Raw genomic sequence first — 26,162 nt, forward strand, 5'->3', positions numbered from 1 at the left:
AAATTATGCGCCAGCAAGTAAAGAGTAGGGGTTTGGCTACAGAGCTGGAAATATTGGTGAAGTAAAAAAAAAAAAAAAAAAAAGAAGGGGAAAAAAAGACAAAAATATAAAGAAACATAAATGTGCAGTATATTTGAGGCTAACATCTTTTCCATCCTTCCCCCTGTCTGTCAGTGCTGATGCTGATATCCAGTTGCAAAGAGATACCCAATTCTTTGTGTGTCTGACTCACGAGCTCACGTGTAACCCTCTTAGCAGTTGGTCCTGCTGGAGGATATGAAGGCCTGTCCAAGAAAGATTAAATACAGAGGTGTCATGAGCCTTATTCTTCACAAATGTACTGCAAGCACCTTACAGCTTCTCTTAGTTGCTCTTTTCCCATTGCAGATCTAATTCCTAACTTGGAAAGATACTGCATCCGTAGGGAGAAATGCTTCACTTGTAATCACATTTTATAGTTCCCTTTGTGGTTTATTCTGCTACTTTGACTTGTCATAGTTGAATAAATTGAATTCTGTGGTGTGCTCTTGTAAAATGCCACACTTTTGATTTTTAAATGTGTTTCAGTGGGATGAATGCAGCATTAAAGCGGGATGTGGAGCAGTGCTGAAATTCATGGATTGTAGCTCTGGGTTTTATTCTCGAGCCTCTCACCATATTATTGTGATTCAAGAACAGACCATTTTCAGGTTTTCTGCTCCTGCCTTCGGTCTCTGTTAAATGAATGTGTTTTGGCTATGCAGCAGATCTGTGCTCACACCCAGTTGGTTCCTTTCTGAGCAGCCAAGCAGTGGGCACGCTGTTACACATCAAGGAATGGCTGTTGCACTCATCTACTAATTACCAGACTGCTGCCTTGTACTTCCATCATCTTTTATTAAGAACAGACATTTTAGGTTGTAAGGTGTCTAAAAAGGAATCACTGTTTTAACATCTGTCTGTGTGGTGCCTGTCAGGGAGCTTTCCTTCCTTGGGTGAAGCTAGACAAAAGCAGCAGAAAAGGTATTAATAGAATGCAAACACAAAGTTAAGAATATGCTTTGAGATCTTTGAATGAAGTGTTCTGAGGATTATTACAGCTGTTTTCTTTCCAAGAAAACTGTCTTCCAAGAAAACACTAGCTCTTCACTAGATCTAACACAAGATCTTCCAAGAAAATGCTATCAAACACTGATATTTCTATAGACAATTTGTCTGCTGTGCTTTAAAAGCACCACTGATTACCAGGGTGTCTCAATCCATCTGTTAATGGAGGAAACCAAAGGACCTGAGCAAAAGACATCTCTCCATTAATGAGGTCTGAAGTAAAGTTCTAAAACGTGCCAGAATTTAGGAAGGGCATATTTGCTCTAGAGTGCTTTACCTTTTGAGAAGTGTGCTTGTAAATGAATAGCAGCTTAATGTGAAGCTCATACTAATTCAGAATTAATATCTGAGGTAGGTTTAACAATTAATAAAAACGGGCTGTTTATGCAGTAAACCTGGAACATCATATCAGATACATCTCTGTTTTAGGCAGCTAATTACTTTTTCCATCAAATTTGGAGATGTATTTGCTTGTGAAGTAGTTTTATGTCATATGGAAATCTGAGAACAGAAATCTTGCCGATATGAGGGAAGAAATATGGAAAGTAGCAACACTGAAAAGGCTATAGATATGATTTTGTAGAGTGACAGATTAATGAGTTCTAGGTGTCATATGTAGGAGTATCCCAAGTTTTAACTACTTACTTCTAAAGGGAGTGTGTCGGGGAAGCTATTTTTCCATATTTTCCCTGGAAAGCAAGGAAGGCAGGCAATGCATCTGATTAGTCCCTCAAGGAAAGTAAGTGTTTGAAGGAGCATTCATTACAGGATTTGAAAAAATTGTTTTTCAGATAATTGCCTTCGATGAGCTTCGGACAGACTTCAAGAGCCCCATCGACCAGTGCAACCCGGCCCACGCAGTGAGTACAGCCAAGCTCTGTGGGGCTGGGGCTGCTCCAGGAACGGGCAGCACTGAGCTTTGGTCAAGGATGAGTGTGCAAATGAATAGGGAGTCTCTTGTGAAGTCAGCTGTGGTTTGGAAAATTGGTTTATTGGGCCAGTCTTAGGAAGCCAGATGGCGATTTTTATGTTAATGGCTTTCCTCTTTGCTGAAGGAGGCAGGAAAGTAATTTGGAAATCCAAAAACTGAAGAATGTCATGTGATGCTAATGCTTTCTTTTCCACCTTTTCATTCTGTGGCACAAGTTTTCCTTTTTGAAATAATTTGCTTTCTTTGTGTTTGAGCATGAGATGCCCACTTTCTCCCATACTGTCTGTATCAATGAGCTAAAATCTTGAAAGAATTTATTAAGAGGTGCATGCCTGGACCTTTCTGTCCCATGGCAGGCCTTTGGATTTTCCTGTGCTTTAGGAGTAAATATAATTTTCTGCTGTATTTGCTATAGGAGAGCATTAAATACCTTTAACTGTAAACTCAGTTTTAACTAATGAACCAGAAATGCAGCCTAGATGTAAGCATATCCAAATTCCTCTGTTAATTAAAGCTGTAATCTAGGGTGATTTAGCTGACTGCAGCTGCATGTGCCAGTTTGCACCACCAGAACTGAGAGCAGAACTTGGCTCCCCATCTCCACCTCACTGGGAACGACAATGATCATGACAGGTGCTGAATTTGGTCTCTACAGAGTATCAATTTTTTAAATTGCATACAACTGATAACCAGATGCAGTAGCTAGTACTTTGCCATTTAACTTTGTTTCATAACTCAGCTGAGGACATGTACTGCTTAAACCACTGATGATTTTAAGCATAAACTTTATAACCCTAGGATGTTTTTTTTTTTCAGTGTTCACTAACACATAAGCAAAGAATGAGAAGAAAATAAAGAAATTATATGAAGAAATCCTATAGGGGACATCAGTGTGGATGTAATCTGGTTTTGAATTTACTGGAAGTAATCTGATTTTCAATCCACTTTATGTGTTTTTACTTCCTATCTCAGAACTGCACACTGGAGTTATATGTACCAAATTCCAGTAAATTGTTCACTTCCTAAAACTTGAGATGCTCTATGGAGATAATCTCATTTTATTTTAAAATGGTAATGGAATTGGTCTCCATGAAAAAAAAAAAAAAATTACAAGTCCCATTTCCAGTCATATGAGTCGAGGAATCAAAAAGTGAATCATAAAGGAAAGCACAGCAGAGTATTCTGTGGTTGGTTCACATACTTGACTTCCATTAAACTTTCTGTGATAATTCAAGCAATAATCTCAGATTGCTTTTTTATGCACAGTACATATGTCAATGCCTTTTATATTGTCATAAAAGGAAGATTTTTAGCAGGGATTTTTTATACCTTTGGTCAAGTGTATTTTCTTTTTTCCCTCTGCACCGTTGCTTGTACCTATATTCCATTTATTTGATGGGGTAGTTTTCTCTTATTGCACTGTAAGACTGTCTGAAGTTTTCCCATGTGTCCTCCACAATGTTTTCATGACAGAGGGTAGAGCCTTTTTGACAAGAGGAGGCTGCATTAAAGACAAATCAGAGGCAAATCAATGTCAGTACTGAGAATTTAATTCAAATTTTCTGCTTTGCTCTCTATTATCTTCAGTTCAGAGACAGACTTCCCACTTCTCCAAGGCCAGCTGCAGTTGGCATCTGTCTTTCCCTCTCAACTTTGGAAGGCAAGGGAGCTTTCTGCAGCTTCTCAGGCGCATCCACACACATCCATTCTCATGTTTGCAACTGTGAGTCTAAAATTTCTGACTCTATTTAACTCAGAGACTCTAAAAAGAGGCACAGTATTTTTCTGGGGCCTGTCAAGCTGCCATTGCCTCACTGTCTTTCCAAAATGATACTTTTTTTTAAAAAAATGGCTCAAATTTGGGGACAGAAGAGCAAAAAAGACATTTATTTGGAGACTAGAACTAAATTTTCCACAACCTTGTGTTTTAAAACATTTGAAAAGCAAAAAGCTTAGGGAGAGCTGGCTTCTCACATTGTTATAGTACATTGCCTATTTTAAAAAGTTCATTGTTTGGAATATTTTTGCCATATCTAAATGAAAATATCAAGTAGTCTTCTGAGGACAGAAAACCCACTCTGCCTTTTGCAGTGTAACTAACACTAAGTAGAATCTTTCACAGTAACTCCAGTCAAGGGGTTATGCAGTGAAATTTGGTTTTGCTGGTGAGCTTCTCTTTATGAGCCATTGAAAAGAAAGCCTGACTTTGATTTGTCTTCTTCCTCTGAGTTGAGTTTTTAGAAAGTCTTTTGAGTCACAATGCTTAATTACAGTGATTCTCAGTATTTAAGAATGCATCTGTTGTTTAAAGTGGCATTTCTAGGCCATTTCAGATATCTTTCACTAATGTGTTAAATTCTAGTATCACATGTTCAGGCAACATCTTAGCGATAGAGGAAGAGCTGCCATGCAAACTTCGTTGTTTTTCCCACTCAGGTTTATCTTGAAGCCAGAGGTTGGTTGCCTGAAAATGCCAGACCAAGACTCTGTGGTATGAATTGGCACAATTGAATAGAGCCACAAATGATGACTTAAAACCTCTGGCTGAAGGCTACTCTGGCTACTCTGGCAAACTCTGGCAACCTCTGGCTGAAGGCTAACACAGACCTGAATCCCCAGCTGATACTCTTACACCCAGTAACAAATGAGAAATAACTTACTGGGACTTAGAAATGGGAAAATCATTGAGTTTGCAAGCAGTGGCTAAGAAGTGAATGCTGTCCATCCAGATTAATATCATGTGCTGCTTCACTGCAGCCATTAATTAAAACATTGACCCCTGGTAATTGTAATATATTATCTTCATTTGTAGCACCAGCTAATCTCCTGCCTTTCCCTCACTTTCTCTTGACAGAGGGAGCGGCTGAGGAATATTGAGCGGATTTGCTTCCTCCTGCGAAAGGTGAGTGTGAACCAGCCAAGGATTTGTGAAGTTTATGAGAATTAAAGCCATCCAGTGGCAATGTGCATTTATTTTCTCTTTGATCCTCACACTCTGTTGATGGAAAGCTGGATTCAACTGAGAATTGAATGTCAGGGTGACCTTGTAAGGACAGAGCAAGACAAATTTTAAAAGGCTGATATAATAGAGGGTGTCTGGATAAAAACTGAACTTCAGAACACCAGCCCATTTATTTTGGAATGAGCTTTTCCAAGGTGGCAGGTCCTTTTACAGTTGCAGCTGGAGGTTCTTTTATAGTCCTATAAAACTGCTGTTACTGTTGTAGTACAGGCTTTAAAAATACCCTTTTTTTTTCTGAACAGTGGCTTAGTATATTTGACATGCTGAATATTATTATTAGTTACCTATCTAATATTCAAGGTTTCTGGTTGATGGAAAAGTTGGTAACAGTATGTATTTTAGCTTGACACAGGTGAGATGCTGAGTGCCTCAGCTACTGAGACATTTGAAGGAGCTGATAGATTGTGGGTTACTCATTTGTGGCTTCAAATAGGATTTTCATAAGCAATCTTTGTTTTTCCTGACTGTGTCCCTTTGAAGTAAAAATAATCATGGTTGTAAACTATTTTATTCTGTGTTCAAATTTCTATATGTTGTGTCCTGCAGAGTGGTAATGAAGCCACCTAAGTCCTGAATTTTTCCTTAAAAAGGTCATCGCTGCAGTGAGGACTGCTGAATTCACCCTAATCGAGCTAAGACCTAAATTCAGATAGGGTTTTAAGAAGCTGGTGGCATCATCCTCAGAGGTTTTGGGAAAGCCAGTGATAGGGATTATCACTTTGGGCTGATCCAAAGGTATAACTGTGACTCCATGCAGAACCTTTGGGCTGCCATCCTCTCCTCAGTCAGAACCTGAGTCGTGTCTGGCACCACTGTGAGCATGTGACTGCTGGGAGCCACATTTAAGTACTTCCTGAGCCTGGTTATGCCACTTGGGTGACAAAAATAAGGGAAAATACTTATCACCAATAGCTTTCCACTTTATCAAATAGGCAGCCAGCCAGTCTCAAGCTGTGTCCCAGTTTCTTGGACATAAAGCAACTGTTGAGTGGTAATGATTTAATATATGTGAGCCCCACGGGAATGCCTTGCCTGCATCAATGTTTAATTTTTATTGCACATTGGCCTTGTTGTGAACAGCAAAATGGAGCGTTTTGGCTAATTGCAGACTCTGTATTCATAGGGGATTGGCTTACTTCTGGTTCACTTAAGTGGTTTGTTAATTCAGCCTCTTCTTCAAAGTTCTTTGGGGACACATTTGTTTTAATTGAGAGATCATATGCAAGAAGAGGAGGGTGCAATAACTACAGAGATTTGTAGCCTTGAAATCTGACAACCGCTAAAAATAGCTGTGTTTTATGTAGCATAGAGGAAAATTGAGGAAAAACAGTAAAGAATTGAGTGCCAGCTATATTGATACAGGAAAATAGCTGTTAGGATTCTTCCAGCAAGTACTAAATATATCCTTCAATATTGTGTGGCTTTAGGGCCTTTTTCTACTTCTATATCAAGATACCACTGTTTTCAAAGCCCTATAAAAGAACTTCCTGACTTCAAAACAGCATACCTGTTTTGAAGTCAGGAAGTTCTTTTATAGGGCTTTGAAAACAGTGGTATCTTGATATTTATGACATTAGAACTTAATGCTTAAGAGCTAATGTAAATTTGTTGTTCTAAAGAGGTTATAGGTGGGCTATAAAAGTATGTTCAATTTCATTATATGCTGGTTTTAGAAGGGGTTCTTGGGAATTGTTAAATTGTTAAATATGTCATAGAAATCTGATCCCAGTGAGCGAAGACTTTTTTAAGGATGTGTTTTTGGGTTTATCTCCAAAATATTTGGAGAAATTTATTGAGAAACTGTGACCAGGTGTGTGATATTTCACCAGATATGATATAATTTATGTAACTTATTTACATTTTCCAAAATAGAATGGAGGATGCAACTGTTCTGCAGCCAGGCATTTTCTGATGTTTGGTTTGGGGAAAATGTTTCTATACCATTAAAACAAGCAGGGTTTGTGTGAAGCAGGTGTATATGGTGCTGGCATGTAGACATGCAGGAACACATGGGTCCTTGTTTCTATGGTGCTGTAGAATTAAATAAGCCTACATTTTCTGGTTACTGAAGAATGATTGATTCCGCATAAAGAAGCTATGAACATTTTATATCCACAGTCAGATCTCTTCTGCCCTGAAGTAACTGAGAAGGCTTCTTTTCTGAACCCAGCATCATGTGAGGTCCTCTCAGGCTACAGGTGCCTCATTTTATTCAGTGCTGTGGGGTTTTGTAGGATAGATCTGTGTTCCTGTGCTGTGGAATATCCCATCATGCACACATTGGTTGCCATACAAGTGTCGGGTGATTCACTCAGGACACACCAGTGTGAGCAAATGCTGTGGAGGATTTTTTGCTCTAAATTGCCTTTGTTTCCCTAAGGATGTGATTCCATGGCTCACTGCAGTGCTGTCCAGAGGACCCAAGTTAGTGGTGGGTGGGAGCAGAGCAGTACAGAGCAGCTCAGGCTTCTTGGGCTTATCAGCCCTGCTGAGGGGTGCCTGTGATGTGCCAAGATCTGCCTGTGAGGTCTACCATGATTTTTACAGTCAAATATTTTGGCGGGGTTGTTAAAATATGTTCAGTTACTGATGACAGCAATATTATTTAATTGTAATTGCAGTTGTATTTCAAGAAATCTAGCTAACCGATTGATTCCTTATTTTTAACTCTTAATTGATACTTACGTTAACACTAAGGACAATTAGGAATTTCCTAGATTAAAATACAGTCAAATTCATTAATCAAGCACTGCAATATTATTACTTTACCTTGGAGGAAATTTAAATTAAATTCTGATTAGGTTATGCATCCTAATTTTTGAATTAATTCAATAAATCCTCACTAAGGAGGAGAGTTGATTGAACTTCTTGCTCAGTGAGCACATTTCAGATTTCAGTTTGCTCATGTCAGTCACTGCTCAACAATTTAAGTAACTCTTCTCCAATTATCAGCAAATATTTGTTTTTAAAACCTGTTAAACTAAAGTAAGAATGATTTCTGAACATCAGAACTGGAACTTAATGGGGAGGGAGTTGAGGTTGATAGAAGACAGACTTTTACTCATTTTTCTAATGTAGTGCAGCATTTTAGTTAAGCTATGCCTAAAATTCCTTAAACTGCAAGTGTAAGAAAATACTGTACCAGAGCTTAATCCTTTTTCTTTATTTTATTTGGGGTTTTTGTTTTTGCTTTTTTTTTTAACAAATCCTGAAGGGATGATGGGAAGAGAGTAGATTCAAGAAGAGTTCTAACCACAGGCAAGGTGACATTAATCTCAAAGATGTTCCAGATGAACTTGAACTGTCTTGAAGAATACAAACACAAAGACAAAAACCCCTGCAGGGACTGTATTTGAATAACCAAACTCAGCCAGTTCAGCACTCTAGTACTAGCAGTAGTATAGTAGATAATGAATCAGGAGCTGGGGTGTTTAAAACAAAACAAACCTAAAAACCTATCCACCTAACATTTTTAAAGCAAGTTTTAATGTTTTAGTTGGGTGGTTGGGCAGTGCCAGTGCTTGGTCTCGTCTTGTACTTCTGTCACTGTGGTTTCCAGTGGAGCTGGATCTGCTGTGGGAATGGTGGAAATTTATTCTGTATTCAGTAGTTCTGGGGTTCAATTCTGGTTTTTACCACTTTGCAAAAGTAAAATAAATGTCTATTTTAATACCCATAATAGTTATGTTTTACTGTATTTACAGGTTTTGGTAAGTAACCAAAACTCATATTACTTCAAAGAGTGGTTGTAGAATTGCCATTCCATTCAGACTGAGATAGTGTAAATAAAATGTAAAACCTAGTGAGTGTAGTATAGAATTCCAGACACAGAGTGTCTGTACAGTTTTGATTCAGTACATATCAACATTTATATATTCTGTAAAAACAGTTAAAATTACTCATGTGTGCAAGTAACAGTAATCCAGAGGCATGAGCAAACAGGAGCTCGAATGGTTATGGGTTAACACCACAGGTTCAGCTGTGGACAGAGCATTCTGAGGATGAAGAGAAGGCTTGGTCCTGTGTCTGTGCCGTGCCTCTTTGTCAGCACTGAATGCAGACTCCCAAAGTTTGGACAAAACCCCACAATATGTTCAGTGAAACACTACTGAGCTGGTTGGATCAGCTAACAGGGGACAAGTTAGGTTTTAGGCTTTTCCTTAGCAGCAGAAGAGGATTATTTGAGTACGGAGGTTCTTTTCCTTTATATGTATCTAAATATTATGTGAAATCAACCTTGTTAAAAAGCTCTATCTTTCCTTGTTTATCCTTATCCAGCTGACTTTTTTTCCTCCCATATTTTGGCTGAAGAAGACTGACCAGTATGCACTAGAGTAATTACCATATGAAATAATTTTTTTTCACTTGGACCTTGATAGACTCCAGACCTTCACCTTCCAGTGGCTTCTACCATTCCCTGCTTGCAGCAGCTACAGTGGCCACTCTCCTTTGAGGAGTGTCAGGTGTCCCAGTAGCTCATTTCGACTGACTGATCACATTCTTTTCTTCTTGATAAATTTGCTGGTTATTGCCAGGATCACTCTCCCTGTTGTTCTGCCTCATGGTCACTGGCAAGCCTGAGATAATGTGATGGATTTTAAGAGTGTGGCTTTGGGTCTGTCTGTTGATTGCTTTATCATGCATTTAGGGATTTATGGATGTGTGACATTCTTTTACCCAGTCTGTAGGCTGATAGTCATTAGCAGAGCCCTTCTGTAAGCCTGTAGTATAGCTCATTAAAATGCTTGATGTGAGCTTAAATAAGCAAATTTAGCAAATGTGATGCATGTGATTACAAGGAATTTTGAAAGTGGTGTATAACCATCCATATTGTAAGAAGGAATCACACTTTCTCCCTGGGGCTGAGAAATCTCCTAAGTGGAAACTCCAGCAGCAAGACAATTAGTTTGTTGTGAAACTGGGAATAGCAGCAATGGTTTTACCTTGGTAGTGCTGCACATTTTTTACAACCTCAATAAAAATGTTTTTAATTCCTCATTAAGCTGGACTTAACAGAAAAAAAAGTGTTCCAGCATAGCCACACTTAGAGGGATAAGTCTGCAGGGTTAATATATCCCAGGTTTTCTCTTAGTGGACTAGTCTTTGAAGCTTAGGTGCTTGTGTTATCTAAGAGGAAAACAGAATTTTCAGTCTAATCATTAGGTATTTTTGGGCTGTGGAAATGGCAGTGATATTCTGCCTTGCAGGAGAAAGAGACTGATGTTTCCAGAGTTCTGATAAACTGCTGCTCAAACAAAGATCACAAAAGGGAACAAAGAATGGCAGCGTGTGACATTTTTCCTGTTAACAGAGATTGTTACAATGACAGAGCACATGAACTTTGTCCACTCTCATTAGGGACCAAAGAGTTCATCATGGTTACTGGCTTCTCAGTACATGTCATGTTTCTCCATGTATCTAATGCTCTCTCTTTTCACACCTCATCAATGTGATGAAACTGCTGAGTTTTGAGTAATCTTCTGGGCAGTAGGAAAACTGTCAGGAGACCCTTCCCACTGAGGGACTGGGAGCATAAACCCCAATCAAGAGACAATGTGGATATCTTCGGGACAGTGAATATAAAATTCTGTGTGTAGAAAAAATACTGCAGATACTCAGGTTGTTATTCGGTGTCTCCCAGTGACTCATGGCAATATAGAAGGTTATACCCAGGCAGTGTATAAACTATTTAAGTAAATCCTATGTATTTTAAAGATTATTTTTATAATCTCAAATGCCTTTCTTTTTTTTTCCTCCCCAATCTTTGCACTGCAATTTCAGTGGTTCACAATAGAGTTGAATCCTTTTGATTGCATCACATGAGATAGTTTTGTCAAGATCTGAACTTGCTATTAACTGGCCTGATAAGTAATGTGAATCTGAAACAGATGCTCATTAATCCTTTTTCTTTAGAGGTTTAAACATATGATCTGTTATTGGGACTACAGTGATATTCTGAATTAACATTATCAGATGAAAACTTCATGTTTTAAAACTGTCTTAAGTCAAGAGGGTAGTTGTAGGCTGTTACACACTTGCCTTTCTGGAAGAAAATATAATGCAACTCTGCTTTTGTTGTCTTTAGGTGGATGTTCTTTCGTCTTACATTTTGCCACTTTTTGAATTTGCATTCTGTTTTCTTAAATATACTTTGGATATTTAAGAAATATTATATATTTAATATACTTTGGATACTAAGATCTTTTAAAAGTTGCATTGAGAGATGACTTTCAGCAAGACCTGGCTCTCCTTTTCCATAATGTTTGCACTGGTGTTTGTGTTACAGCAGTGCTTTTGGTCTCAGGTAAAGAGTAAAGCCTTGTTGTCCCAGATGCTGCAAAAGGCACATGACAATAAATATGAAGAACATTTGTTTACACTTGCAAGACATGTACACAACAGGAAAGGAAAGGTTGCACAGTTGTTATGATGATAGAAATCTTGTTTTTGGAGACCTACTTATTTTTCTTGTTTGCAGGCAGAGGCTTGAATCTTTTATTTTTAATCGAAGGTCAAAATTTGCTGTTTTTGAGGGGTCTGATGTTTTGTTGTGTCAGTAAGTGCATGGAGTGTTGGATCTCTACAGCAGCTGTTCAAATCCAGCCCAGTTTGAGTCAGACTCAAACTACTGTGGTCACATTGATATCAGATTGCTGGGAGTGAAATTATATGGTGTTGTATGCTTAGAGGCTTGGGATGTTTGCTCTGCAGAAATACTAATGAACATAGGCAACAAGATGAGATAGATCTCTGTCAATATCACACTGAGTATGAGCTACACCCCTCTGCTATACACACACACACAAAATTAGCTTCCAAACTGCCTCAGAAGAAATTCCAGAGTTTGCATGCAGCCAGTGGAATAAAGGATATTGCTGTTTCTGAGGCATTAATTATACCTGCAGATTTTTTATGGTGTAAGCTTGCCATGCTCTGCATATTCTGTCCATTAGGATTTGGACTGTGATTGCATCATGCTTCATAAAACTAAATTAATTGAAGTTCTCCTTTGTTTGAAGTGCCTCAAAACTTTTAAAAATACATTAGACTCGGAGCATGTGTGAGAAACCCAAACCTGATCTGTATTTCAGTACTCCATCCTTACTTGAAAGGTACTGCTGAACTTCTATTGCATGATAAAGCCAACTTTATTCTGGCCTTCAGAGTGGCTCTGACAAGATATTTTTACATTAGGAGAGAGTATTTTTTACACTTCAAGTGTAAAATTTGAAATTAGCTAAAAATGTATTAATACATGATTTTGAGTTTATGAAAATCATTACTTATGGTGGAGTTTTTAGACAACTTTCACACAGCATCTCTCATTAGTCAAAAGAGGCAGGAGATAAATCCTAAATCTTCTGTTCATGTAAACAGTGAGGCTGTCCTTAGGTTGTACAAGGGAAAGAAAGAAAGAAGAATGACGACAAGAGAAGTGGAGAGACAAGAAAAGCAAGTAGAATATTTCTGGCTGAAATATGACACACTTTCACTAGCTCTGTGTTGGTTTAATTGTTTTCTGCAGCTTGCCTAAATGAGGAGGGAGTTAATATATTCACAGTGATTCACGCTTGGTGGAGGTTTTGTTTGCACCAGAAGGACGAAGGACATAATGATTTTCCCTGAATCTTGTAATAGATTTCCAGACCTTCAGTACCTTTGTTACCAAGTTGCCTTTTTCATTTCTGTACTTTGCCAGGAAATTCAGTACAGATCATCTAAAAGCTTCTCTCTTTCCCTCTCTTAAGTCTTTTCTGCATACCTTTTTGTTAGATTTGTTATCTATGAAGTGTGGAATGGGATAAAATTGGGCATTCCCTATTCAGTTAGTCTTTTGGGCACCCACATAGTTTGAATTTCATCAGAAAGAGTGGAACTTGGCAGAGAAGCTATTTTGCAAAACCGATAATAGAATTGGGATCAAAGAGCTGGCAGTATTTATACTTTGTACACAAATTATCCCATAAATGTTGCTTGACTAGAGATAGTGCATCTCTTCTTCACACTTTCTGTTTTATTTTAAAGAGGTTGCATTCATATTTACTAAAAAAGTATTACTATTGCAGTAAAAATACAGAATATAATCCCTTTTGTCCTTTCTTTGGATACAGTATCATATCTGGAAAGAAAGTCCCTAAAATAGGACTAAAGAACTGAGAGGAAGTGTAGTATTTCTGGCAGGCAATTCATTCACTACTGACACTCATTGATTAAGTGAATTGTGCCAACACTATTTTTAGTCAATTTTACAGGTTCCTGAATTCAGCACTTTTGAAAAGTTAGAACATAACAATTGTTATTTTTAGCAATAATTGCCTAAGGATGTCTGTGTGCTTACCTAGGGATAATGAGAAGATGGATCCTGCTGTGTCTGCCAGGTGCTTATAGCAGGGGGAGCTTGTAATGGGAGAAGTTACGAAAACTATTTCAAGAGTGAGGAGTTCAAACTTGTGACTCAGTTTGGTCTTTATTCCTCTTCTACTCTGGGGGGGAAGTAGGATTTGCCAGAGTGATGCCTGATGAAAACTGGAATATCCTTTGAAGGGAGATATTCATTGTGTTATTACTCACAAAAATATTTCTGTATGAAACTATTTCAGCTTAACTGACTATATTTTGCTGCTAATCTCATCTCTAAGTGTTTAGTCAATAATCAACAAAGTGCCAAACAAAGTGTCACTCCGTAACTGATGACCTCTTGCTCTACAACTCAGCTTCTCCCAGTCCTGTTCTGGAGGGTTTGTAAACATAAGTCCTTACAGTGGGAGAACGTCACAAGTAACAGAGAAATAAAGCTGAAGATGCAGCAAAAATGTAGATGAGTAATGTTGTGTGTACTGTGCTCCTGAGAGCAGTGTACTTCTCAGCCACTTGGGGTGATGCGATTTATGCATCTGTTCCTCAGAGCTGTGTTGAAATATTGACAGAATTTGACTTGCTAATGACCTTTATTTGCTCTAATTCAGTATGCAATAAAGGAAGTATTTGCATTTTAATAAAAGGAAGGAAGTTAAACCAGAGGTCACTGTTATGTTTGGCAGAATGTTCAGTGCGGGTTTAAGTTGGGATCACACCCTATAAAGGTACTATGCAATTACAAAAAGCAGTATAATTCCTAAATGTAGAGCACAATGATTTCACACCATACCTGTTTATGGATGCAGATTTTTTCTGCTGAGAGTTAAATGTCCTGCCTTGCATCTCATTGCTGATGTTTTCTACAAAGCTGTTGTAGTGCTAGGGAGGGATATGTCTTTGCTATGTCTGCACTGCACCAAATCTGCTTCCTCAGACTGCCAGTCTTTACACACCCGATATGGAAACAGCCCTTTAGTGAACACTTAGTTTTCAGCATTTATGGAAGTGTCAATCTTGGGCAGACCCCCAGGAGAAGGCCTGAGGGCCCTTCCTGAGCTGTGCAGATGGCTGAACTTGATTTTGTTCATCCGAGGTTTCTGCATTCATAGCCTTGTCTGTGAAGTGGGGGTTGGTTTTGTAGCTCCTAACGAACAGCTGCCGCGCTAATTGCCGTTCTCCCCAGTTTTGGGGGAGCAGACAAAGGCGGCAGGAGCTCTTGGAGCAGCCCAGCTGCGGGGTGTCCTGGCTGGTTGTGCCTGAAATACGAAGGTGAGGTAGGGCAAGAAGAGGTTTATTACCCTGTTTTCTGCCAGCGCTGTGGAAATTAGAGGAGTTTGCACTCCGGGGTTGCTAACCCAGCTTCTGTTACTGGTTCGGAATTAGCGTTAGGAAAAGGAAGGTCATAAAGATGTCTCCTGATCCCTGCTGAGTGGAAAAGAACAGTTTGCAGAGGAGATACGCTTGTAAGATCACAGCACATCTGCCCTAATGATGTGCCTTCCAAGGATGGGACACTTCTTGAATTGTGCCGGTGCCCTGCAGACCTTTCAGTCTTTTTTTAAATCCGTTTCATAACCTTTTTACCTGTTGGCTGCTATGACCTTCCATGGGCTCTGCAATATAGAAATATTTCTAGATACTCCTGATGAGTGGCCTGTAAAGACCTGATTCTTGCCTGTCACTCCTGTTTAAGTTATTACTGGTCTTAAGAAAAAGCTTAAATATTCTAGTCATAAACTAGCTCCAGTGGAATATATAGAATTGAATATAATTATCCCCATGTTGCAGAAGAGAGAAAGAGACAATAAGAAGTGAAATGATAGGCCTAAATATAAATGTGTTTAGTAGCTGAGATGGAAAGAACATCCAGAAATCCTGTATTTTAATATTAGATCTGGTACTGTGTCACAGATGGCTATAGAGTGAGAATAGTAATTAAGCTCTTTGTGATATTCATTTCATTGTCTGGTATTTGTGCTGTGGAGTGACTTATGTTCACATCCACTTAAAAGAAATGTTTAAAGAAATTCCAATAGCTCTTTAGAATAATTAAATTACCTTCACAAAGCACTGGCTTTTTGCTGCTTTCATTGTGATCCCGAGCAGTGAGTGGAGGGGTGAAAACAGAGATGTTCTATCCCTTTTTTAGTTTTAAATTTGTGCTCTGCATTTTGTTTGTAACATTAAGTCTTGCATATGCGTGCTGCTGCTCTCCCCCAGACAAAACGTAAAGCTGTATATATCAACTTAGTAGGTTCAACTGCACGTTGTCCTTTTGATGATCTGGAATCCATTTCCCAGGCATTTTCTTCTGAACTACATGCACAAATCTACCTACTAAACTGCTAAATACTTCCAGAGGTTGGCATAACATAGTTTTAAATTACTTAAAATGATTTTGTTACATCTTTGTGTTATAACAATTTGATGCTACTGTATTAGCAACTAGTGAACAGTCTGCAGAGACATAAGCAAGGGTGGATTTTAACAGGAGAATTGAAATAAATTGGACCTGAATATTTGGACAGAAAACCTTAGTATATTTACTGTGACAGCATTGTATTTGGCTCTAGGGCAGCCCTTCAGAAGAGGTTTTGGAAGTCAAGTAACCCAAATCATTTAAAGTAGATTAGAAAGATACACTAGAAAAGTGGAAAGACTTCTTGTATTTCTAGAGTAAAAATTTAGTGTTTTGTGTGTTTGATCAGTGCAAACAGTATGTTTAAAATTGTTGGAATTATGTGTATGTGTAGTCTGTGTATTTAAATTACACATAGTTGACCCTTCTTCTTTGGTCTGTGCACCAGCAGGAGGAAACAGATGATTTGTTTCAGAGTATGTACATTCCACATACACACAGAGTCTGGGCTAAGGCACATGCTACTACTATTTTTTTTGTGTGGTTTTGCTTTCTTTTTTTCACTTTCTTGTGCTACACTTCTGATTTTTCTGGTCTGTGCTGTTTAGTTAGGGGAATTTTGGAGTCATTAAATAATCTCCCTTTGATCTCACAGTGTCTTTAACTCAGCTGACACTCCCCAGTAACCCAGGTTAGCTCTGGCAGGCTCTGTAGAGATGGGCTTTAAAGTGTTATTGAAATAACTCCTGTGTCCTGAAAACCTTGGGTACACCTCCACCCCCTCTTTCCGTGCTACTGATGAGCACCAATTCTGTCAGCTTTTTTGAGGGATGTGGTGGAAAAAGCAGCATAGTGACAAGCAACAGTCATCCTCTAGTATAAGCAGATGCAGTAGCAATAACCACTGCAATAAAGCAGCGTGCACTTAGATCAGACCTCATCCGGGGCCTGGGAGTGATTCCACACATGCATGATGCTTTCAGTTTTCTGTTGCTTTCAGGTGGATGGAAAGGGACTTGTGTGTTTTTAAAGTGAACAACTTGTTTGCACTGGGGTAATCACCAGAGCACTTAATGTTACATGAAGGAGATTCAACCCCCACTTCTCTGCAGGATTTTCCTGCCATCTGTAGGAGGAGAAGGCAGGCATTAAGTAGGGAAGTTGTTTCAGCCTCTAACAGTGTAATGAAGACTCTCAGAAGCTCTGGTAGGGTAGAATGTATAATGGCTGGCAATTTCTGGGTACCTTGTAAAATCTGTGGTTGCAGTGCGGAGGCTGACATGCACAGATGGAGACTGATGTAGACTCTTGAGTGTTTTGGGGAAGGAACAGCAATTCTGTGAGAATTATTATTATTATTGTGTAGCACTCAGGAGCATTGGTCTAAGCAAAGTGCTGGAAAAAAGCATCTTGACATTTCAGTGGCTTAAGAGTGGGAAAATATTTGATTCACTTGTTGCAATTTATTTTCTAACTGAGAATTTAGTAGCACTGATGAAGGGATATTATTATTCCTGCTATAATATCTTCCCAGTTCTGTTTTCTATGAGGTATCTTATGGGCCCTGTTCACTGGTGAGACAAACTGTAAGTCATTCCATGTAAAAATGATACAGTGTCCTGTAAAATCAAAATTACATTTGAGAAAGAGCTATCCATCTGTAATAAACAGAATAAGGAGGAAAAATACAGACAGAAAAAGACAGGTTTGTCTTTTGTGTAAGAACAACAGAACAGATTTAGGACATGGGAAACAGAATAACAGTATTTAGGGCTGAGCTTCTCTAAGGAGGTCTTTGTATTCCTGTAAACAGAAAGAAGCCGCTGATAGGTGCTTAAATTCAGCGCTTGTTTTCCTGCTCTTTAGTTCAGCCAAACCTAGGTGTCTATCCATAGCAAACCCTGCTTTATTTTCTATGGAATTAGAGAAGGATCAATCGACGTGTGCAGTGTGTGTGTACTACTTCGTATGAGAATGAATTCTTGTGGTGAGATGGTAAATGAGCATGATACCCACCTAAGGTTTTACATTTTAAGTGTGAATGATGAATTGTGAATAAGGGTTTACTGATATGGTCATTTACTTAACTGTACAGTTATAACAGAGCAAAACTAACAAAGTTACTGTGATTTCTTTTTCCCTTGCTTATGTTCTAGCAAAAGGCATTTCTGATTAGCAGCATTTTTTTTTTGTCTAGAAGCTGACTTCCTTTTCAGGCTTTCCTGTGGTTTTCCACAGGGAAATATCAGCCAGCTGAATTTCTGGTGGCAAATTTGTAGTGCCATTTGAGCTTGGGACTCAAAGTGACCAAGTTGTGCCCCTTAAGAATTGTGCTGCTATGCCAGTTTCTCCTTCTTCTCCATGTTTCATAACCATCACAAGCTTTATGTTCAGCTGTGTCAGAAAGCAGAGGTCATTATTTGAATCAGGATGTTCCTGGTTCAAAATAGAAGTGTACTATTTATATCCTAACATGTTTACCATCTGACAGCTTCCTATGCTCTCACAGGAATGAATTAAAGACATTGGTTTAGTTCCTGTTGCAGTTATCTGTATCACTGAAGTTGCTTTTCAGTTGAGTACCTCAGCAGGAACAACAAGGATTGACTGCTGCTTGTTTCTCAGCCAGCTTTCTTCTCTCCAGCAGCTGAATCCCATGTTTGCTAAAGCTGATTTCAAGTTTTCATTGTTTTTAGAGGATATAATGTCAAATTGCAGGATGATTCTTACAGACAAGAACTGAGGCAGTGTTTTATTTTAGTTATTTACTTGACCTCATAAGCCTTGCTGTTAGTTAGTGCCTTTCTGTACTTTAAGCTTCCAAGTCTCTCACCTCCTTTTAGATTTGGTCTCTGAAGTACATCAGCTGCTTTGCAGGCTGGGCTTTTTTTGCTTCTTTGCATGAATTCTCTCCAGAAACAGTGATTAGCAATGATCCTTTCTTATTTATGTTTACAGGAAAATACTACTCCAAAAAAAGGTTGAAGAGACATAAATGACCCATTTGCTGTTCTACCAAAAGCATAGATAGATTTAATTTACACCAGAAATTGTGTCTGGAAAGTGAGCCTGCTTCTGAGAGTCCTCTGTTTCTTTTGTTTCCTTTCTAGTTTCACTGCAGATTTTTGTTTTGTTTTTCAAGCTCTGTATAAATATTCACCATGGGTTTCTTTCCCTGTTATTACCAGCCAGCCCACTGATCAGGCACCAGGGTTGCAGTCTTGCTAAGTTTGTGTATTGTGTTGGAACCAGAAATCAAATATGTGAAAATGAATGTAATACGCTTTTGAGTGTTGTGATGTTCAGTGGGCAGACGTACATCATGAAGACCTTTCTTGTCTACAGTTTGTTATGAAGATGAATCATTCTTTGGGGAAAGGTTATAGTCATGTTGTAAATTGCATTCTAAAACTGAAAAAAAAAAAGATCCAGCAGTGATAAATAAGTACCATCTGGAATCTGAAGTATATAATTGTATTATGATTTCTCATCCATGTAAAATAAGCCCTTGAGAATGTTTAAGTTGAAGGCACAGTCACAGAGATACCCAAATCTGTTAACTTCTTCAAGTACTGAAGTGAAATGATCTAAAACAGTATGTTCCATGTGAGGTGGAAAGACTCCTAGAGCCAAGATGATGGAACTCCTTGCAGCACAGCTGTATGGGAGTAGGTATTTGGAGAAGCCATGTAGTAAATTTTACCTTGTTTAAAAAAGGAGAAGGCTCACTTTAATTATTTGACTGATGATAATGAATTGTCATCAAAAAAAGCCCCCAAATGCCTTTTGTGATTTAATTTTGGTTGATGTATCTCCAAGATGAAGCAGTGGATGCAGATGAGTTTTGTATGAGTTTGTCTAGCTTTGAGAAATATGTACTGCTGGAAATTAGTCTTTTCTATGACTTGAAGAAAAGAAACAGGGATTTCTGAAAAAAGACATGGGAAGAAAAGAAGAAAGACAGCTAAGAGATGGGAAAGCAGTGAAGAAAGCAAAGTGCCTTTTGAAATAACTACTCTGAATCAACATCATATACATTTCTGCTTCTGCCAGCTGCCCACTCATTTTCTCTTTTAATAGAAAGAATCGTCATGGTTCTGAAACAACTAGTGTAGGGAGCCATGGATTTTCTTAGGAAGTGAGTTTCCTGTCTTAGTGGGTTTGTGCTTGCAAGATTGGGTAATGGATTTAATCTCTTTATGGTGTATACAACATATCAAAATACATATCAAAATGCATATCAAAAAGCTGTGCTTTGTTTTTCCAAAGACACTCCTCCAATGTAGAAGCAAAACTTCAGGAATAGCTTTGTTTCCTTTCTGAATGCTTCGGTAATAAAACTTCGTTCTTTGAAAACTGTTTTACTGGCGTTCATTTAGTCTCAAAATGCTTTTGTGAGGGAGGCATTACTATAATGTATGTTTTGTAGACATAGATCTGGAACACCAGATAAGACAGTAAGTGATTTGTCCCATGTATCTCAACAAGCCCTTGGAGTAGAACTTGGGTAGAACCTTAACAAACATGGCCCTGGGTCCTGTGCTCCTTGCTCAAAGCCGCACTGTCTGCCAGATGAGGTGTGTCTAGGGACAGACACACAGGAGACTTGCAAGACTTGCAGAGTTGATTTGTTCTCTGAAAAACTACCTAGATGACTAAAAGAGATGTTTGTTTTACTGACTTCTGTTGTTCCTGTTCCTTTCCTTTTAGCTGGTGCTGCCGGAGTACTCCATCCACAGTCTTTTCTGCATAATGTTTTTATGTGCTCAGGAGTGGCTCACACTGGGGTTAAATGTTCCTTTGCTTTTTTATCACTTCTGGAGGTAAGCCCTTCTTTTATATGCTGACTGCTTGTTAGCCTTGCTTGCCAGCTCAGCACACATGCAGATTGTGTGAACAATGAAGGACAGTGTAGATGGTAGAGTGTAGATGAGTACCTCTTGCCTAGAGGCTCTTGCCTATAAGCTGCTGAAACTTGTATTTCCAGAGGAAAAGGAATTTTTTTCATGATTTAGGATGGCTAAGGAAAACATATGATAATACAATGTGGCTTTCAGTTACTTAGATAAATCTTCTGAAGGGTGTCAGGATGCACTCATCACAAGTGAAAACATGGAAATGAAATAGGCTGGAATCTGAATGTGGAACTTGGTGAGGCATTAAATACTTCACAGATGGGGAGTTGCAAGACAGTTCATATCTGAAAGAGCTTGGATCTCTTCATTCAGCCCTAGCAAGAAAACCTTTCCATTGTAGTTGTGAAACAGAGACTGGGAAGGGTGACAGATTTTTGTGTCTCATCTTCTTTGGCAGCTTTTTTTTTTTTTTCCTTCAGTGTAAAGTAAGTTGTTTCTTTCTGAAGAATAGGGAATTTCTGTTCTGCAAGGGAATTCTCTTTTAGAGACTCTTGGAGTAGGGATTGGAGTAGGTGAAGAACTGTTTCTTCACACTGCTCATATGAAGAAGTAGAGAGTGTTCCCACTCTGCATATCTGAATTGTGTTCACATTCACCAAGGGGCTTCCAGAGTTGATCACGTAAGACCTGCTGTTGTTTTCCAGACAGGCAGTGCAGCTGCTGCTACTGCATCTCCCTCTGCATTCTAGTGGAGAATCAGCCTTCTGTTGCTTCTGAAAATTACCAAGAGACATCAGTTTTTGTGGTTGTCAGTCTGGACACTTCCCTAGTTTTGCATTTTCACAATGTTTGTAAAAGCACAGATGATTTTTGTCTGTCAGGGTCTCTTCGTGTTACGAAGGTACATATGGTAGCAGAAGAATAATTTTGTAAAGAAGTCAAAATCATAATCTCAACCAGGAACTAAAAAACAGTAGCTTTTTTACACTTTTTTTTCTGCAAAAGCTTGGTTGTAATGCAGTCATATGATAAAGTGTATTATTCAGAAATTAGAGTGCCAGTGTAGTTCTCAGAAAGCTAAATGAAATGAAGCTACAGGTGCTTTTCTCCCTATTGTTCTGCTTCAATATAAAAGATAATGTCTTATGCTGCTCTTTTGCTGAGGGTTAACAACCCTTAGTGTGACAATGAGCCCCATTTAAAAAATTTCTAAAAACAAATATATACTAGAGGAAAATGGTCAGATTCTAAGTAATGATATCAACTTTTGGAGAAAACTTTTTTTCTTTTTCTTTTCTATGATTCTTCATATGCTTTGCTATAAATACTCTATAATTACTCCTGCTTTAACCACAGGCATATTTGGGTTCATTGTGTAAAGTTCTGCACAGAACCATGGGAAGACACTGTCTAATATCTTCATCCAAATGAAGAGAATTAAGCAAGATTTCACCTGTGTTTCTCCATAAAAGAACTTGCAATCTTATTAGAGGTTGTAAATGGATGCGACTAACATTGGAAGGGAGAAAGGCAAAGTTATTTTGAGAACATCTCCTTTCAAAGTAGTGCTGCTGGTCACTTGCTTGCTGTTTTTATATCTTCCTGCCTATCTGTCTATCCATTGGTAAGCAACCAGCAATCTTCTGCTTACTTTGTCAAAGCAGCAGAAATAACAATATTTCCTCTGATTTGTGCTGATCTTAGAGCTGTTCATTAACTTTGTTGAGGACTTTTTTGTTTGTTTGTTTGTTTGTTTTGGTTTTACTTTTTACTGCAAACTAACTGAGACAAAAGCTCCTTTGCCAAAGAAGGTCTTCTGTCGAAATTTTCTCAAACATTCAGTCATTACTGAGAATAATTAGAAATTTCTCCTATGTAAGAAGAAAAATATTTTCTGAAGAAAATTATTTGGATGATAAATTCTTGAGCATTGCCACATGTAGAAAACATTGGTCAGCCACTTCTTACATAACTTCATATTGGCTTTTTTCCTTTTCAGAGTTGGAGCAACTTAGCTACCAGTTGGTTGGGACTGTCACCTTTCATCATGTCTGAAATCAGTTATGTATGTGCAGTAAAAGCCCCGTAATCCTTCCTCTACTCTGTGATCACAAACCACAATATATTGTCACTCACAACATGTGAGTTATCAGTGGATAAGCCAGAAATAACTCTGTAGGAAGGGCAAATATTGTGATCTGAAGAATTAATAGAATGCAGAAAATCCATATTCATTAATTGCTTGGTTCAGTAAGAAAAGAGTGCTTAGACTAGCATCCTGATTTTTACAATGTCTGGAAACAGAGACTTGAGAAAGAAAGGGGAATGTCTCCTTCCATTATGGAAGATGGTAGTCAGGTGTGTACCAGCACATACTTAATACAGATAATTCCAAAGTCATTCCAGGTGTCTTCTCCTGCTCTTTCAGGTATTTTCGTTGCCCAGCAGATAGCTCAGAGCTGGCATATGATCCACCTGCAGTCATGAATGCAGATACCTTGAGTTACTGTCAGAAAGAGGCCTGGTGTAAGCTGGCCTTCTACCTCCTTTCCTTCTTCTACTATCTCTACTGGTAAGTCTGGCCATTTCACTAAGAGAACAGTAGCTGCTTTTCATTTCACTTGTGGAATTGCATTTAGGAATGACTGGAACCAATTGGACAATTTCCTTAGTCTCATGAAAGGTTGCTTCTGCTGTTGATTCAGGGAAGCACTCCCACTGACTGCTGGCACTTCAGAATATTTAGTGTTTACCTAAGGCCTGAGTCAGGCCCCAGCACCAAACAAAGGAAGCAACTTTTGCTTCTCTGTATGGTCTTTTAGGATGGGTGAAATAGTGAATGTTGTGCTAATGGCATTACATCGAATAAAAAACCATAATTCCTATTGATTCAAGAGGATCATAAGAAAAATACTATACCTTTTGTGTGATAATACTCAAGATGGTAAATAAATGGGTAGATAGATGTTGGGTGGGAACATGGGATGTACCATGCCCCTAGTCATTCCTACAAGCACCCTTTCATGACAGAGCAAAGCCTGTGCATGATCCAAACCCCTAATTAAATACATTCGTGGAGATATGCACACCAGTTGGGCACTGTCCCCCTGCCCCTTTCAGCTGCCACATGTCCTCAGTGCACGGGCGCAAAGGCCCAGTGCAAAAATATGTCAGGATCATTTAAGGTAAGGCCTTGCCAGGATCCCAGTGCTTTTAGTCACCCCTGTAATCACACCATGAAAACTGCTGGACAACAAACTCTAACACACTTTAAATGGAGGTGATGTTTACCTTTCTTCTATTCCTTCCTCCATGATTTATTTGCTTAGAGCTGCCTCTTCAAGCCATTCTTGCATGTAGTCATCCCTCTGCAAGGCAGATTTGTGTGCTGGTGGAAGAAAAGTATGTTTTTATCCTCTGATTACTGGTGCCTTACCTGTTCTGCTGTTCTCCACATCTTGAAGAATCACTGCTGCACGTTGTTGTTTCTCAATATTCCTTTTAAATGCTATTGAGCTTTGTGGAAAAAAAGCATTTTTTTAACTCCACGTTTTGTATTGGGATCAAAGTCAGCTCTGTAGTGTGGTGTAGCATTTCTCCCGAGACTTTACTGCTGTGCAGCTTCCTCTGAGCCCTTCAATCTAAAACATGGCTGCCATCCAAAATCCACTGCCTGGTGCTAGATAAAATAGTATAAATGACAGACATTTTTTCAATGCTTTCCTGGGTATTGGCAGAATTAGAATTGCAGCAAAATGGAGCTGTAGCAATATATACTGTTTTCTCTGCATTACAGAGTTGCATTTAATAGGTAGGGATTCAGTCCAGCTGGTGGCTGCATTTTATGTTTTTTCTAGTGCACAGAGGTTTTTTTCCAAAGGAATCAAAACAAGGCAGTTTCATGGAAAACCTTGCCTGCCCTGCCGAGAGTTGCTGGTTGAAGTTTTAAAGATCAAACACACTAAAGCAAAATGGTTTTGTTTCTTCGCTGTTCAAATCCAGACATCAGACTGAGCTTTAAAAAGCTCAAACACAGCTTGAGGTGCAGTAGGATGTCGATAATGAATTTGTTATTTCTTGAGTGCCTTTTGATACCCGTCTTGAATACACCATAATTAAGATGCTTTAGAGAGATAGAAGGAATGCAAAGGAAAGCACAGGCCATTACAGTCAGACCTGAGGAACAGACAGCAAAGGGTTATAAAAATCAAAGTGCTCTGCATGCTTCAAAGGGATACTTTCATATTGTGTCTTTCTTTTGCATTCAGCATGATCTACACTCTGGTGAGCTCTTAACTGAAAGATCATCACCAAGGACTGAAAACAACAAAGACTGGAGGTGCAAGGACGACTGAACCAAGGGATGCATGATTAAAAAAGCAAAGAAGGAAACTTTGAACCCAAGCAGTAAATACAGTACATGAAAGAGAGATCCAGCAAAGAGAAGCAGAATACCATGGGAGAATGGCTGAGTTAATTCTGTTTGTCTCCTGTTTCTCAATGTATTGCAGCTAATGATTTTCAAAACCCAAGCAAACAAAAAAAATTGCTACAACGTGGGCCAAATTATACAACTATTCACCTTTCCAGGGATAATGCTGCTTGGTTTAGTGGATTCATTAAAACTATAATGCCTATAGTCCCTGCTGTCTTCCAGGAAGCAACATTTCTTTTCTTAAGGACTATTCTGGACTGAGGAAGCACAGGACAAGATGATCTTATGCAGAAAGAAGAGCTGTACAACACTTTGAAAACAAGCAGTAAGTGGACTTCGGATGAGACGTGTGACTGTCCTGCAGGGCTATTCTCATGACACTAGTCAAACAGGGATGTCAAATCTCATGAAACTGCTTCAGTGGTTTTGGTTTGTTGGGTTTGTTTTTGTTTTTTTCCCAACCAAAACAACAATAACAAAAGAATTTGCAGTTTCTGTATTCTAACTATATGCCACTCCTGCAGGTGAACATCCAGTATATTTCTGTACTTCATTTGTGATACACCAACACCATACAGTGAGATGTAGAAATACATTGGGTTTAACCTAATCAGGCCAAGCACTTATCAGAATAGTGTTCCTCTGGCTGAAAAAAAAAAAAAAAACCCAAACCAAGTAAAAGCTGCATATATTTAAAGAGGATTGTAACATAGCTATTATATTCATCACAATGCTGGATACGAATATTGGACCAGCTAATTGTGGTCTGTAATTCTGTTTTGCAGTTTTACTTCTGCTGTAAAATTTAAGCTGGATCAAATACACAAAATGTCTTTGTCTTATATGAGGTTCCTGTTGAAATATGTTCCATTTTTTATAATTTAAAGATTTAAAAATTTTGTCATAGAATTCTCATTCTAATTCATTTATATGGTCTGCATATCTTTATACATATATATGTATATACAAATACATATCCACATAAATACTCACAATCTATTTACATTTTAGGTCCATCTGTTTGACAGGTCAAAGGCATCAAGTGTCCAGAACTGCTGCTAAATATGTTTCAGTGCTGATCCAGGTGAACCCAGACTCATTCCCTCAAAGTCACT

The 26,162-nt window shown here is 38.6% G+C and overlaps 1 protein-coding gene across 1 annotated transcript in view; it reads left to right on the top strand.

The window, feature by feature from the left end:
• Positions 1-25,889, top strand: part of CNIH3 (cornichon family AMPA receptor auxiliary protein 3) — a 44,572-nt gene extending 18,683 nt beyond the window's left edge. The window contains exons 2-6 of the mRNA XM_053938580.1: positions 1,878-1,946; positions 4,872-4,919; positions 20,467-20,579; positions 23,041-23,184; positions 24,881-25,889. Of these exons, the coding sequence (XP_053794555.1) occupies positions 1,878-1,946; positions 4,872-4,919; positions 20,467-20,579; positions 23,041-23,184; positions 24,881-24,908 (402 nt within the window). The 3' untranslated portion in view covers positions 24,909-25,889. The remainder of the gene's footprint in view (positions 1-1,877; positions 1,947-4,871; positions 4,920-20,466; positions 20,580-23,040; positions 23,185-24,880) is intronic.
• The last annotated feature ends 273 nt before the right edge of the window (positions 25,890-26,162 follow it).

Source organism: Vidua chalybeata, chromosome 3, assembly GCF_026979565.1.
Source record: "Vidua chalybeata isolate OUT-0048 chromosome 3, bVidCha1 merged haplotype, whole genome shotgun sequence".
In the NCBI taxonomy this organism is placed as follows: Eukaryota; Metazoa; Chordata; class Aves; order Passeriformes; family Viduidae; genus Vidua; species Vidua chalybeata.